General features: G+C 27.7%; 1 protein-coding gene across 1 annotated transcript in view; it reads left to right on the top strand.

Moving 5' to 3' along the window:
- The window catches only part of LOC106467608 (collagen alpha-1(I) chain-like), a 72,287-nt gene extending 71,584 nt beyond the window's left edge, over nucleotides 1-703 (top strand). Inside the window, 1 exon segment of the mRNA XM_022395813.1 lies at nucleotides 348-703. Coding sequence (XP_022251521.1) covers nucleotides 348-494 — 147 coding nt within the window. The 3' untranslated portion in view covers nucleotides 495-703.
- The last annotated feature ends 15,517 nt before the right edge of the window (nucleotides 704-16,220 follow it).

Here is a 16,220-nt window from a genome sequence, read left to right on the forward strand (position 1 = left end):
CGTTATAGCGTTTGTTTTAGCACGAATGTCGAAATCAAGTGTATCGTGAAGTTATATTCAGAAAGAATTAAACCAGTTTTATTAAGTAAGGACTTGTGTCACTAAAGTTTCGTCAGAACGAAGTTACAGAAAGTTAATTAACAAACGGAGACGTAACAATACCTTCCAAATGATCCAGTATAAAAAGATTATGTATCTTGTAAAATAATGTTGTAACTAAAGATAAGGTTGTACAAAATTATGTTTCTAAGGTTTGCAGGTGCTTTATGAATCACATATTTGTCACAAAAATGTTTCAGAAGTAGAAAAATTGTGTTAATTGTGATTTTTTTTCTCCAAACTTACAGTTCAGGACAAAAGAGTGGTCTGAGACTATATTAGAGTATCGTACCAAGAAGCCACAGAGGTTACCCATTGTAGATATTGCTCTTCGTGATATTAGGTCAAGAAACCAGCAATTTGCCCTAAATCTAGGACCCGTTTGCTTTTTTTAAACATGTTTTTTAGCTGTTTTGTATTGGGAAGAAAACATTTATAGGCATTACATAATAAATGCATGTTTATAATATATAATTATTTCACAATTTTATTTTTGATAAACATGTGAATATCTGGTTACTGACTGTGTCACCACAAATGACCACTGCCATTAGTGATTGTGTATGTGATTTTTATCCAGTAATAAAATCATTTCTAGCTTTTATGAATATTTGTTTATTTATATTATTTTCCATATTCCATCTTTAATGCTAGCTATTGGCTGTTAACTGTATTCCATAATTTTTGCTTCTAGTTGCTTTTATTTTTTTTAAGAAATCAGTTCCTGAACATTTAATATCTGATATTTTATTTTTTGGACTATAAACTATGGTCATCCTGATATTAATTACATTATACTAGACTTCTTGGTATGACCATTACGTACATATAACAAGATCACGTGCCACTTTAAGTGATATGTTTTTACTGTCAACACTTTCACCAGAACTCCTTTACTTTGCAATTAATGCTGAAAAGGAGGCAACTCTACCAATAACAAGATGATGACTTACCTCAAAATGTAGATCATTCATGAGAATTTACTGATGCATGAATACCCACATTATATTTAACCCTCAAATTAATGACTCGCTTAAATATTGTTCACTAATGATGAGATCCACATGTGTATCATACTGGGTAATTTCACTTTTTTGTCTGTGCAAAGAACAGACTACAGAAATTGGGTGAAATCACTCACTTTCTATGCAAAATATAAGAGAATCTCAAAAGTTATTAGTGCATTAATGCAGTGTTGAGGGTATTTTGCAACTCATATATTATTAGAGATATTGTAATGAACGAGGTGTGGGACATAAGTTGTTTTGAAAACGTTTTTAGGATCCATTAGTAATTCACAGATTAAAAACAAAGAAGTTCGAGCTGAAGGTTGTCCATGTTCTTCCAAAAAACCTGGGATGAGACTATTTTTTGTGAATAAAGAATACCTAATCCTTTTATGTTCTTTGACTATAAACAAGGAAATCATAAAGGTTTAATACCAACAATGTTCTGTTTCTTCAACAAATAACTATGCATCAGTGGTGTATATCCATTACACAAAAATATGAAAAGGGACTAAAATTACAGTAAGCTAAAAACTGAAGGACATTATGTACAGTGGATAAATATAAAAATATTAAACAAAAACTGATTAACTTGTAACTCAAATCTAGTCCTGGCACAGTGTGTACTTCTGTTTATGGTAAATCTACTAACATCATCTGCTACTAGCCCTAAATCTAGTCTTGGCATCAGTGTGTATTTGTGTTTAACTTGTAACTCCAATCTAGTCCTGGCACAGTGTATACTTGTGTTTATGGTAAAGCTACTAACACCATCTGCCACTGGCCCTAATTTTGAACTACTGATCAGAGGGAAGTCAGCTGCATTCTGCCATCCATGATAAGGGGCTGACTGTCACCCAAAACTTGTGAAGAGAATATTTGTGATATCATACAGATTTGAACCTGGCTTGCTAGTTCCAAACTTCAGAACTCTACTTACAGATAGAGCCAATCCATACACCAGTGTGTACTTACTACAGATTATAATTCATAATCTTCACATATTTAAAGTGTGTATTTTCTAAATAATGTTATAATTTATTATCTTCACCTGTGGCCAGTGTGTGTATTTTCTGAAGAATGTTATAATTTATTATCTTCACCTGTGGCCAGTGTGTGTATTTTCTAAAGAATGTTATAATTCATTATCTTCACCTGTGGCCAGTGTGTGTATTTTCTAAAGAATGTTATAATTCATTATCTTCACCTGTGGTCAGTGTGTGTATTTTCTGAAAAATGTTATAATTCATTATCTTCACTTGTGGCCAGTGTGTGTATTTTCTAAAGAATGTTATAATTCATTATCTTCACCTGTGGCCAGTGTGTGTATTTTCTAAAGAATGTTATAATTCATTATCTTCACCTGTGGCCAGTGTGTGTGTATTTTCTGAAGAATGTTATAATTCATTATCTTCACCTATGACCAGTGTGTATTTTCTGAAGAATGTTATCATTATTGCACTTTTTTTTTTATATATAGAAAACTACAAATTACAGCAATTTTTCACAACAAAATCAGTAAACCTTTTATTGATTGAACACAGCTCTATCAGCACAAATATTGTTCACACAAACACACAGTACTATGTAAAACAGTCTCAAAATGACAACAAAAAAGTTGAAAGAAAAACCAGTTGTAGCTCTTGACTGTAAATAGTAGAACAATATGAATTTCAGAGAATTGAATATTATTCTTTTATAAGTTTATTTTTAACAACTGCATTTATCTATGTCAGAGAAGTAATCTAGGTACTAGTTCTTTAGAAGAAGTACATAACTAAAATTAACATTCCATCCATTTCTGTAAATTATCTTGAACCATTTATTTCTAATACTGTAATGACCACCAGATGGCTTCTCTTAAAAGACATACAATTACTGTATATATATAAAAAACAGGAAATGTCATTATAAAACTCCTAAGCTCAAATAATATATTGAAACAAACTTAAAAATGTGTTCATTTAAAAAAAAAGAGAGAGAAATTTTGTTAATATTTAACAAAATATCATTCAAAGAAACAAAAAAAAAGCTTAGAGAGCACCTTGAATTTTTAACATGACATAAGATATGAACTTTTTTTTTCTTATATTATAGCTGACCTAATAAAACGATCAGGATTTAAAATTTGAGCAATTATCTAATCAGCTGCACTGTGAAATATAGAATCACCCCATAAAGTATTTCCAGTGTTCTATAAATGACAAATACTATTTAGTCACATCGCATGTTAGTGGTACATAAAGAAAAATGACTATTTTGTATTAGCTCCTGAGCACTGTAAATGACCAAAAGTGACCATGTAATAATTGGTTTAATATAACAATTATACAAGTTTTTTCAGTTAAGTATTGTGCACTGCAAACCATATGGTTTACCTTCAACTTACCTCTAATGGTTTAAATTGTAACTTAAACTGTACTATGTAACTAATTTCAACTACTATGAAGTCATCTTCACAAAATATATAATATATAAACAGAATATATTTTGTGAAGACAATACACGAGTCAAATATGAATAAAGACTAGAAAAAATGGGATGGCATAAAATTTGAAGTTACTCTTGAATAAAAAAAGCCATTCACAATAATTAATTTTTTTTTTTTAACTTAAACTGTAGCTAATTTTGTATTTAATTCTTTACAGGATTAAATGTCAATTTAAAGTTGCCCTTTGGTTGAAATACAAGTCCTAAGTGACTCACAGTATTTGAAATAACTTCCATAAAATCTCAAAATCCATGTAACAAAAGACTAAGAAATACATTTTATATCACAGCAGCCATGCAGAGAAGGAATAAATCAATCACTAGATGGATGGTATCATATTTCTAACACTTCTACTTGAGGAAGACATTTAAAAATGGCACTAACAGCTACAGTCAGGTAACATTTGGGAAAGATAACACAAGTTAAACTGTTCAAGAACATTCTAAAATACATTTGTTTGTACTCAAATGCTTAGGCACAAGAAAATATTAAATCTTAGGCCAAATTTTAAACATGTAATTATTCAGCATGCACATCATTTTCACTGAAAGAACAAAGTATTTTGAAAGAACCTGGATTAACTAGTGTGACTTCTTTCTAGCTCAAAACATATCAACTAAAAACATATGTTACACTAATAAAATAATCAGAAGTAAAGTATTGAGTTAAACTATATCTTGGCCATTCTGAAAAATATATATTAATTAAGAATAACATGAAAATCTTTGCAACATACTTATGACAAAATAAACTATAAATATACTTACAGTAAGAAAAATTACTTTCCTTTAAGTAAGTTGAATTTAATGATTAATGTGTGGGTTTATTATAACACCACTAACATGGAAGAGTATTTTTACGACATTCAGGAAACTACTTAATGGATACTTGTAAAGAAAGTAAATTCTCTATATTTGTAGTAGACAGTACACTATAGAACAATTCTAACCTTCAATATATATCTATATCTAAATATTACAAGTATATCCCATGTTATACGTTTGAAATGGAAAAAACTCCAGCCAAAACCAAAGCAATCTGAGGCAGGTATTTTGGAAGAACTTACATTAACTTACACAACCTCTGAAATTTGAATATCTAAACTTTCCTTCTTAGGATTTGTTTTTTCATTGTGTTCAGCATTAATTAAGAATGCATAATACATATACAATTCAGCATTGTATATTTGTTATTTCTTTCTTCAATATAATACATATATATATATATATATATATATTTATATACGTGTTATTTGAATTTTTCTCTAAATTACAGATATAGGAAATCACATCAAAAATCTTGGGATAAGACGATCAATAACAAATATAACCAAACACATACACACACTATATATTAACAGAAAAAACACACCACAGATACTCTTCAATTTCTAGGTTAGAATGAAATTTATCTAAAAATAAAAATATAATTTTTAGCTAAAAATAGCTAATTTCTGAATAAAAAGATGATCTCACCTCGGGGACCTTGAACCTAACAGCAATTCATACTTAATTAACATATATTCTTCAAATCGAATCTTTTTTAATTTCAATCAAATATTTATTTTCGCTTAATACCATGATCCTGAGTTACAAAATTAAAACCACTCATAAAAGTGTCTAGTATACTTCAGTGTTGTTTTGTTATTTGTGTAAGTCCCACTATGAGTGAAAACATGCTCCATTTGGAAAGTTAAAATTGAGAATGTTTAATGCTTTCTCTATTTGTAATTGTTATAATGTGGCATTTTTAGAAGTTTTATAGTAACCCTCTGGGTTATAATTAATGACTTCTAGTGAATATATATCCTAAGGCATTAATCTAGATATGAAATTCTATTCAACTATACAAATATTTTCCTTCATATCATAAAATGAATTGTACAAGTACCAAACCTACTGTCAGTGTATTCTGAGGTGGACACAGACCATGGTTTTTAGATAATGTGACAGATAACTTCTGAACCATCCTTATGTAAATGTTCTAAGTACTTACTGTCTCAGACTGCTGCTGATCAGAAACTGTGGGATATTGTGCTTGTTGTAAATAAAGATCTTACTGAAAATTGATGGCATAACCTGTACTTTAGTTGTTTGGTTTCTATTTCAGTTGAACAATTAATAGTAGAGAAAATGCTAGCATGATATATAAATGTGAACCAAACCTACCATAAATAATATTATTATTATCAACAATAAAATTATTTGTGTAGATGTTTATGAAAGAACAAAATATTCAATGATGTCTAACAACTACAGAGAAATACAACTGCATACCATCGAGTACATCTAGTAAACACATATCAACATTGTAAATGTTTTGTACAATCCATTTCTTTTTGTAAAACGAATCATACTATACACGCACATTGGTCACTGGTTTGCTGTATGCAGAGTTTTTGATAGTACAGCAAGAACTGAAGATCCAGAAGCACAAATGTGTTACATACATTATATATATAGACATGCTAAGACAAAAGCAAATTGTTAGTTTTCTTTAAAAACATTAAAACATTTTCCAATCGATAACAAGTTCCATCAGTATAGTCAAATTTCTTTCTCTGTTACTCTACACAAAGCACTATCAATTTAACTTCCTACACACCCTTTACATCTAGGTCAAGTGCAACATGTTGACAAGAGACAAGTCAACATAATGTATCTTGTATACGTATTTATATATAAAAGCCTACAAGTCATTTTTGTGTAGTTCTGAATTTTGGACATTATTTACTTTTCTAGATATTTCTAAACATGTTATATAATATTACATTATTTTGAGGTATTTTTTCAATTATTAATTTAAAAGAAACTATTTCTAATCTATTAGGACTAAACATAGGGGCTAATCATTATTCCACCTGAAAATAATGAACTTATCCATCCAAATTTTTGGCAGACTGTCCAGCAAAGTACGGCCGATATAAGACAAAAGTTATAACTAATAAAAAACAAGTACTGGTATGAACATTAAGAAAGAGTAAATTATTCTTGCTGGTAGCAGTATAAAAAGAAAACCACTATCTCATATAAAAGAATTATTTCTATTTATCAGAAAACAAAGTATAAACTGCAAACATCTATACAAGAATGGTGTGTGCTGATCAGCCATTAAGATCTCTGTGTCAGTAAGAGTAAACCTTAAGTAGATACATTAGATTCAATGTTCTTATCATGCATTAAAATGCTTCAGAAAAAATACTGAACACTAAAAAACAATAATTTGTTCAAATATTTACGTGTAGCTATTTCTCACTTTTTTTTAAATTAAAATATTAAACTTGATATCTAATACCTTAATATTATTATTTCAAAAAATTATCTTGCGTTTACCAGTTATATGAAATAATTCACTTTATTTATGAAGTTAAACTTTTATTTTAATATATCTTAAAATTTACTGGCCCACATACTCGGACTTCACAGTTTATAAAAAGTACAAATAATATGATGCTCAGACACAATCTTTTATTGTTTTAATGCTTATTTTTTTTGTTTGTTTTAAAAATTAATGGACATTTTAAATTACTGGTTACAGTACATGTTGCTTTTCTTTTTCTGGCTAAACAAAATTTAACTTATAAAACGGCAATAAATATTTTAAGTTTGTTTAAAAACCAGACCTGAAAAATGGAAGCATCTTACTTGGCATATTCAAGGAAATTAAATCCACAAACTGGTTGAAATACTTTTATGAGAAATACTCTATAATCTTAGAACTTTTCTTTAAAATTTATAATACATATATAAATTGTATTAAGAATTATTACAAGACAGAATTCAAATATACTCTTTAACAAGCTTTGCAAAAAATGTTTAAGTAAAACAAGTAATTATTTTAAACATATAAAGATTTATTCAAACATTCCTTTTGATTAAACACTGTATTACATTACCAATATTTAAGTATGAATGACTACAGCTAAAGAAAATGTTATGAATTTAAAGTAAACAAGTTAATGATTTTCTATTTAAATTTTAAGGTCTTAACATTATAACAACAAATTTATTCATTTGTTTGAACTCTTAATGAATACTATTATTATACAATTTACTAGTCTTGACTTCTTTAGCAATTCTTTTGTAAATAAAACCAAATTAGGGAGGAATAAATAATTAAATTCTAATGCATTTGGGGTTTATCGTTTTCTTGTACTATGCTAAAAGTATCATTAACATGTGTGAAAAGTTACATAATCACCATAATGAAATAATATTCATTATCAAAGGTATTTTTCTTAAACACATTTACACTTGTACATCAGCACACGAGTATCTCACACTTGCACATTAGTACACAAGCGTTAACAAGTAGTTCTATAAACTTATTCTATATTTCTTACTTTTATTTTAAAATATCATGTTACAATATCATGTCATTTGTGTTTGAAGAATGGTTAGGTCCAACTTTATGATATAATGATGAAAATTGAACTTTGTAGCATACACCAAGATATTAATTTCACAAACAAGTATAAAAGGCACCAGAATCGAATGTGTGGTGTAACAGTAATTTTTCAAGTAAACAGAATAATCTGTATGTTTTTATATCAATATCATAGGTCAGAGATTTATTTATAAAGACAAATTTGTGTTAGAGAAATTTTCAAATATTAACAAACTTATAATTCTAAATATACTACCAATGAAAAATACATTAAAAACTCAAATGATCAACATTGTATAATATACAATTAAAATATTTATTTAAAAAACTGATCAACAATTATGAAAGACATTCTACATGTTTCAATGTTGATTCACATCGAAACATGTAGTGTGTCTTTTATGATGACTGATTGATTTTTAAATAAAGATTTTAATTGTGTATTACACAACATTGATTGTTTGAGTATTTAATATATTTTAAATATTTATACCAGTTTCTTGAATTTTAACCTTTTAATACTAATGTAAAGCAGAAACAAAAACCCATAAAAATTATTACAATTAAGAAACAAATACAAAATAATGTTTTGAAATAAACAATCTGGAAAATCTACTCAGTTCTGAAATACAGAATGTGGAAAAAAAAAGAAAATATTGAGTTAGAAAATGGAAATTTCTCATCATTTTCACTCAAATCCTGAATATTAGCTCCCTGTAATTAAGTGTGGTATTTCAATGACCAATTTTATTGTACATTTATATTTAGTTTTGGAGCAGCAATCAACTGTTAAATACAACTATACTTTTCAAACAGAAGTCAACTAGTGCTACCAACCTATATTTTCAAATTTTATATCAATCATATATAAAACCAGAATATTAATACAATAATCTAGTTAAAGAAACACATAGGTATTGAAAAAAAAGGGTTTGTGATGAACCATGCAATAGTAATAGACTTAATATTTGCAATAGAATGAATTTAGTCTGCAAGTGATAAACATATTATACATGTATTAGTGCCTTAAGATGCATATAAAAAATTATATCCACAAACTCGCAGTAGCAATAGTTTTTTTACACATAAGGTAGCTAAGTTACATACTCTCTGTTTATTTGCATTTAATTTTTCTTATTTTGAAAGACTGATTGGAAATATATAGTTGAACCAAATTTATAACTAAATGAGATATGTATACAGTAACTGAGTGCCAGTATTAATGTTTGTGCTCACCAAATGTCAAACTTTACACACACACACAAATACGCAACACTAAAAAAAGTGTGTTTACCAATAAAACACAATTAATTTATTTTTCATATTTTTTAACTTCACATACTTTCACAAATAATTACGTTTCTAAATAATTGTATTTTTAAAATTTTGGAAAATAGTTTAAAAATCTAGGAACTGTTGTACTCCTTTGGTTTTCCTGAAACGGCTTATATCACAAACTTTTACCTCAAAACTTTTAACATATCTTATAATTTCCACTCCTGAAACACACATCTGTTAATTAAAAACAGTTAATGTAACTTATAATTTCAACTCCTGAAATACACACACCTCTTAACACCAAACCATTAATGTTACTTATAATCTTAACTCCTGAAAAACACACACCTATTAACTCCAAATCAATAATTTTACTTATAATCTCAACTCCTGAAACAAGCATCTGTTAATTAAAAACCATTAACGTTACTTATAATCTCAACTCCTGAAACACACATCTGTTAACTAAAAACAGTTAATGTAACTTATAATCTCAACTCCTGAAACAAGCATCTGTTAATTAAAAACCATTAACGTTACTTATAATCTCAACTCCTGAAACAAGCATCTGTTAACTAAAAACCATTAACGTTACTTATAATCTCAACTCCTGAAACCCACACCTGTTAACTAAAAACCATTAACGTTACTTATAATCTCAACTCCTGAAACACACATCTATTAACTCAAAACCATTAATGTTGCTTATAACTTCAACTTCTGAAAAACAACCCATCTGTTAACTCCAAATCAATAATGTTATTTATAAACTCAACTCCTGAAATATGCATCTGTTAATTCCAAACCATTAATGTTACTTATAATCTCAACTACTGAAGCATGCATCTATTAACTAAAAACCATTAATATTACTTATAATCTCAACTCCTGAAACACACAACATAAATCTATTAGCTCAAAACCATTAACATTACTTATAATCTCAACTCCTGAAACACACAACATAAATCTATTAGCTCAAAACCATTAACATTACTAATAATTTCAGCTGTTTACTGAAATGTTAGTATAAATATTTTTACTAAGTCACAAGTAGAATAAAAATGAAGATTTGTTTGACACCTTGACAGCTTTCTTTATTGAATTTTAAAAACTGACTCACTGAATCCTTTAGGTGTCAGTTAATATAGTAATTTTACTATGGCTAACAAGTATATGTATTGTAGTACAGTATTAACTATTCTATATAAAAAAGCAGCAGATGTATTGTAGAAAATGTTCATAATCATAGCTTATTAACAGACATCCACATTTTTCAGTTAATGTTTTGTTATTCAGGTGAAATATACATTTCATCATACTTCCTTCAAATTCAATTAACTAAGAGCTCCAAAATATTTTTCATTGTTAAACAGTTTGTTAACTCATTCACTACAGCTGGGACATATATTTCCCAGTGCACTGAAAGGGTTAAGCTTTTCTAAATGTTAGAGATGTGTTTTATATAACATACAGCAGTGTCATAAAAGAAATATTAAAATTATTTAATAATCGTGGTAAATATGACTTGCTACAGTTTTGATATAGCTGATTATACCATATACAATAGCAAAATACAACTGTATGAGGTTAAACTTATTCATTAATGAGGTGTACTACATTTCCTGAGGTTATCTACAAAAAAAGCCTATGTAATATGTTAACACATATATATTGTAACAAGGACATTGTGCAAGATTAAATTTTAAGCTCTATCATTGAAGTGTGATTACAATTATAAAGAAACATAACAATATTCCATCTTTAACCTCCAGTGAAGTGAAATTAACAAAAAAGTAAGTGTCAATAAATGACAAGAACTGGTACACTATATTTTCAAAGATAAGTGTATTTCAAATCTTTTTCATAAGAGGTGTTCAATATTTCATATACTCTTGTGTACACATAAAACTTATTTTCATATCAAAAGCATAAAGTCATATGTTGCGTAATGTTAAAGCTACCAAAACATGAAATCTTTTAGGATAGAAAGCATAATCAAATATCACAATAAGAATTCTAATAAATTTTAAATGCTTTGCTCCTAACTGGCTAAATACAGATTTCCAGCTTTCTGGCTAACTGTTAAGTACCTAGTCAGCCTGAAGATCTTGTTAGCTACATCCAACAAAGAATAGTTGAAATACTATTATTAAACTACTCTAATAGGAAATGTATAATGAGCCAATTGAGAGATATATGTTCAAATATTTTATGGTCCTTTAGTGCTGTTATGCTAAGAACAACTGTTATTAATTTGCTAGTATCCAAACCCCCAGAAGACTTTTATATACCTATGACTCAAAATGCAGTAACTTCTTTTTTTAAAAAAATTACAATGATTATTACCTTAATTTATGACTAATTAAATTTTGTAGAATTTCTTCCTGGTAAACTAATACTTAATATTTTGAATAGTAATCATCTTAATAGTAGTTTTAATGTGTAAGCATTCTTACATGTAATCTCATTACGACCTATTTAAAAACCAATATTTTTCTAGAATTGACAATTCAATGTAACTAATCCAACCAGTTCAAGTTACATACATATTAATTTACTGTAAGCATTATGCAAATATTCAATTCATATGACAGAACTGGAACAAATTAATGTACATCAATATAGCAACTTATATTAAAACTATTTTCAAACCTTATACCTTTATGCAACATACTGTTTTCTAGTAGGTAATCAAATTAACAGTGGCTCAAAGTACTCATCAAACTCAAATAATTTTATCAAGGTTTCTGGCTTCAAACTGAATTCAGTTTACATTTGTCATTCTAATGTAATTGAAGAGTTTCAATAAAGTTTTTTAAACTTCTTACTAATTTGTTTGTAATTCAATATGCTTAGTTTATTAATAATCCATTTAACAGCTGCATAACATCAGTTACAGCTTCTATCAAACTAAACACACACCTATGTCTCTGAATATTCAACTAAAAAAAAAAAAAGACCTCACACAACTACTACCACTAAAAAAAAATTCATTTATATATTATCTCTTAAGTACATACATGAGGTCCATATGGACCCCAATCAAATAATAATGGCTCCCAATCTATTAAGTTTGCAATTAGATTTTTTTCCTTTGAAGAATAAAGAATGAAATATTTTTCAAAAAGTTTTTAATCAATATTTCTTCCCTGTTTCCAATGGCTCGAACTAACTTGGAGAATTATGTGCATGTAAAAATTAAGTAAGTATTTAAGGGGTCAACTGCATACTAATCAAAATATTTCTCAAATGATGAATGCTACAGACAAACAGTTTTATCTGGATTTTGAGCAGGAGGCATTTTGTGTTGAGAAAAGAAATCATTACAGGGTAATTTTTAAGCATATCTACTACAGTATGTGCAGTATCTTTAAATTATCTAATTAATAAAGACAATTAAATTTTCATATACATTTTTTGGGTAATTTTTAAGTTCCAAAATTTATATGAATTTACAAACAAATATCTTAATATTCATAAAACAAAAATCAGTGACTAACATTCGTATAATAATTCATATATAAATTACATTTGCAAAAGTGGTCAATATTATCACAAATGAAGAATTTACTACTGAATATTACCAGTAATTATATTGCTTCACAAATATTACTGTACTTAAAAATTATAATTTCATTTAGTGATCCCTTTTTTATTCTCATGGCCCTTGTGAAAGTATTGTTGGCTCATATACCCAACCCCCAACCCACTTCTATCCTCTCAATGCTGCTATATCTCAAACCCATGCTATCACACCTGCACACAACATATCTAGATTATATTAAAAGTAAAACAAAAAATATATATCATGCAAAACACAAAAATATATGGTTAACAAAAAAATAACAATAATATATAACAATGAATATTGCCATTTTGTTAAAATTTATCTTAACAACTGCTGCCAAATGTATAAAATTGATCTAATACACACCCACTCATTCTAACCTCATCAAAAACTAATTTCATATCAAAACTAATCATACACTTACTAAAATACAATTAACATAATGTTTAAAAACATTAGAAACTTCAATAACAACTGTAAACTTATTTCAACAAAATGAAAACATTTTTTGAAGATTTCAATCTTGTTGGTTTGATCAAGCAGCTCTATACAAAATTATCTTTCAAATCAAAATATTGGAAAGAGTTTAAATAAAAAATTATCATCCTCTATAAACAAACAACTTTTAGTTCTTAATTCTAAATTTATTGTAATACAGTAATCCTGGCCCTCTTCCATAAGAAAAAAGGAATTCTATTTTACAGAATTTCCTCTTTTTCCACGACCATCAAGAGCATCCACAATGCAAATACTCTCCCAAGGCATCAAATGTTATCAATCAATGCTTTTTAAATAACTTGTCTATGAGTACTACTCATTAAAAAAAACAAAAAACACACATACACATTAGGGACCATTCACAATTATAATTATTAAAATTTATTGATGGGTGGGTAAAAACGAATGAACCTGTTTGATAAAGTACATAAAATAAAATTCTAATAAATTTTCTCTTTTTCTTAACATTGCTTTTTCTCAATAAATATGGCTGAAAGTACATTTATTTCACCCTTTTGCTCCACACTAGGTCTTATATTTCAACATTTTTTTAAAAAGGGTAGATGGGTGAGTTTTGGAATTAAAGAACAATGATAATTTTTAATGATGACAATGGTGAATTGTCCCTTAACTACTTTTAATTATTATAAAAAAATAAACGTTAAGCAATGTATGACTTATTCACAAGAACAAGGTACAATTTATTACTGTTAATCAAATATTTACTAAAACAACTATTTTTATAGATTTTCATGCACACAGAGAAGATATTAATAAGTGACCAGCTTGCTGAAAAACAGAGCAAGTTTGACTCTTTTTTGCAAAGAAAATAAAAATTCTACATTTCCATACAGTATACTATAAGTTGTTACAAAACTGAGTCATTTATATGAAAAGTCCACTGATCTTCTACCCAAAAAAATAACCTGTACATGACTTTGCTTCTATGTTCTTTACATATTTTTTACCCATTAAAAGACAATAATAAGACAATAATCTAATAAAGTATACATACTTTTATCTATACATACACTTTCAGAAATTTATCATAGTGTAAAGTATTACATTAAGTGTGAGATGGACATTATGATTATCATACTCATGTCAGTTTGATTAACAAAACTTGGTAACTGTGCATGTACTCCCATAACCCATGTGCTTCTTAGACCTGAATGTACCAGTAATATTTCCTGCTATAAAAAAATAGAGCATAAGTTACTGCAGTACTTCTTAAACATAAGAACTATCATATCCTAGTTTTCTCAACAATTTAATGATTATTAATGTAAAAAAACTTAAATTATTCACTAAAAATAGTTTACATGAGTAATTTGAAAACTTTCCAACAGTTGTCTTTCAATTTTTTATGCAGTTCTTATTCAAAAATATTACAATAAACATACCTTTTATTTTAAAAGTAAATAAATAAACTTACATTTACTAAGGTAATATTACTTTCGATATAACTTAACAGTATCTAACAATTACCTGATGCATAAACCTATCTCCAAATATGCAATTCCTAACTGAAACTCTGATTTATAACATATATTAATAAACTGTAAGTTCAATAAATTTATGAAAATATTTATAATAATGGCAACAATGTATTAAGATCTGACACTATGAGAGAGTATTTATTCTCATTAGCTAAAATCACACTGAAATCTGTAAGTACAGATATTTTTTTTTAACTAAATGAAATACGTAAAAATGCACCAATAATATTATTTTAATTATTAAAAAACATTAGCTGAAGGACAGTTAAATCTGTGCTGCAAATTTTAATGGAAATTACATGTCAAAAAATTAATTACTGAAAGACTTGGAAATTTATTTACATTGTATCATAATTACTTTTATTTTTTTCAAGTTGATTCAATCTGTTTGTACTAGCTACTAAAGAACATGGCCAACATTAAATTCTATAATAAGCAAAAAGATAGACTGATAAAAAAAGCTTGGATTAATCGTGCACAATATCTACTGTGACCCACCAGAGTTGACATTTTGAAGTTAGTCTTGTGTAATTTCATGTTAATTTTTTATTTCATTACCAGAAACAGGAATTTTCTAGTAATTACTGATAAATGTTAAGTTTCAAAACAACACACTTCTTTCAAAACATGGACTGGTGACTTAGAGTTTTGTGCTGATAACGGAATAGTAACAGTGAATGTATAGTGAAAAATGATGTACAATTAATACTGATGTGTAACTTATGAAACACACTGTAGATATTTATCTATAAAATGGTGCAACCATTTACAATGTAGGAACAGTTTTATATAGTGTTAAAGAAACTGAGGATTGAAAAGGTTTCTTATTGAAACATAAGTTACTAATAAGTAATTAAAAATTGCAGAGGACTAGAATTGTGAACTATGCTTGTTAAGATATATTTGTTTAAATATGATCCATTTCTTCAAATATATAACATTTGGACAAAAAATAAATTCCAGCAATGTCAAAACTACTTTAAACACACACCTGGACAACAACTGGTATTGCAAGGATACTAGTTTTTGCAATTAGCAGAGTAATAATAAGTTAACTACTGAGGTATTACATTCGTACAATATAAGTTCTTTTTATGTGCCTAGTTAAACTACTGGCAGTGTATTAAGTGCCTATCAACAAAAAACAAGTAAAGAACTAAATGCTTACTAGAAATTTCAATATCTTCAAGCTCTACTTTCACACACACACATACACACACAACTTCTAGTACAATTCTCCCAAAAAACAACATCTTGTTTAACACAAGAAATGGCTTGTTATGAAAGCCATGGAAGATCTCTACTGGCAAAACCAATGTGCACTATTACACATTACTTTCTAGATAACACCATATTCTAGTGTAGGAAATACATCTTGATGTTACTCTACC

This window comes from Limulus polyphemus, unplaced genomic scaffold (genome assembly GCF_000517525.1).
Source record: "Limulus polyphemus unplaced genomic scaffold, Limulus_polyphemus-2.1.2 Scaffold2677, whole genome shotgun sequence".
Classification (NCBI taxonomy): domain Eukaryota; kingdom Metazoa; phylum Arthropoda; class Merostomata; order Xiphosura; family Limulidae; genus Limulus; species Limulus polyphemus.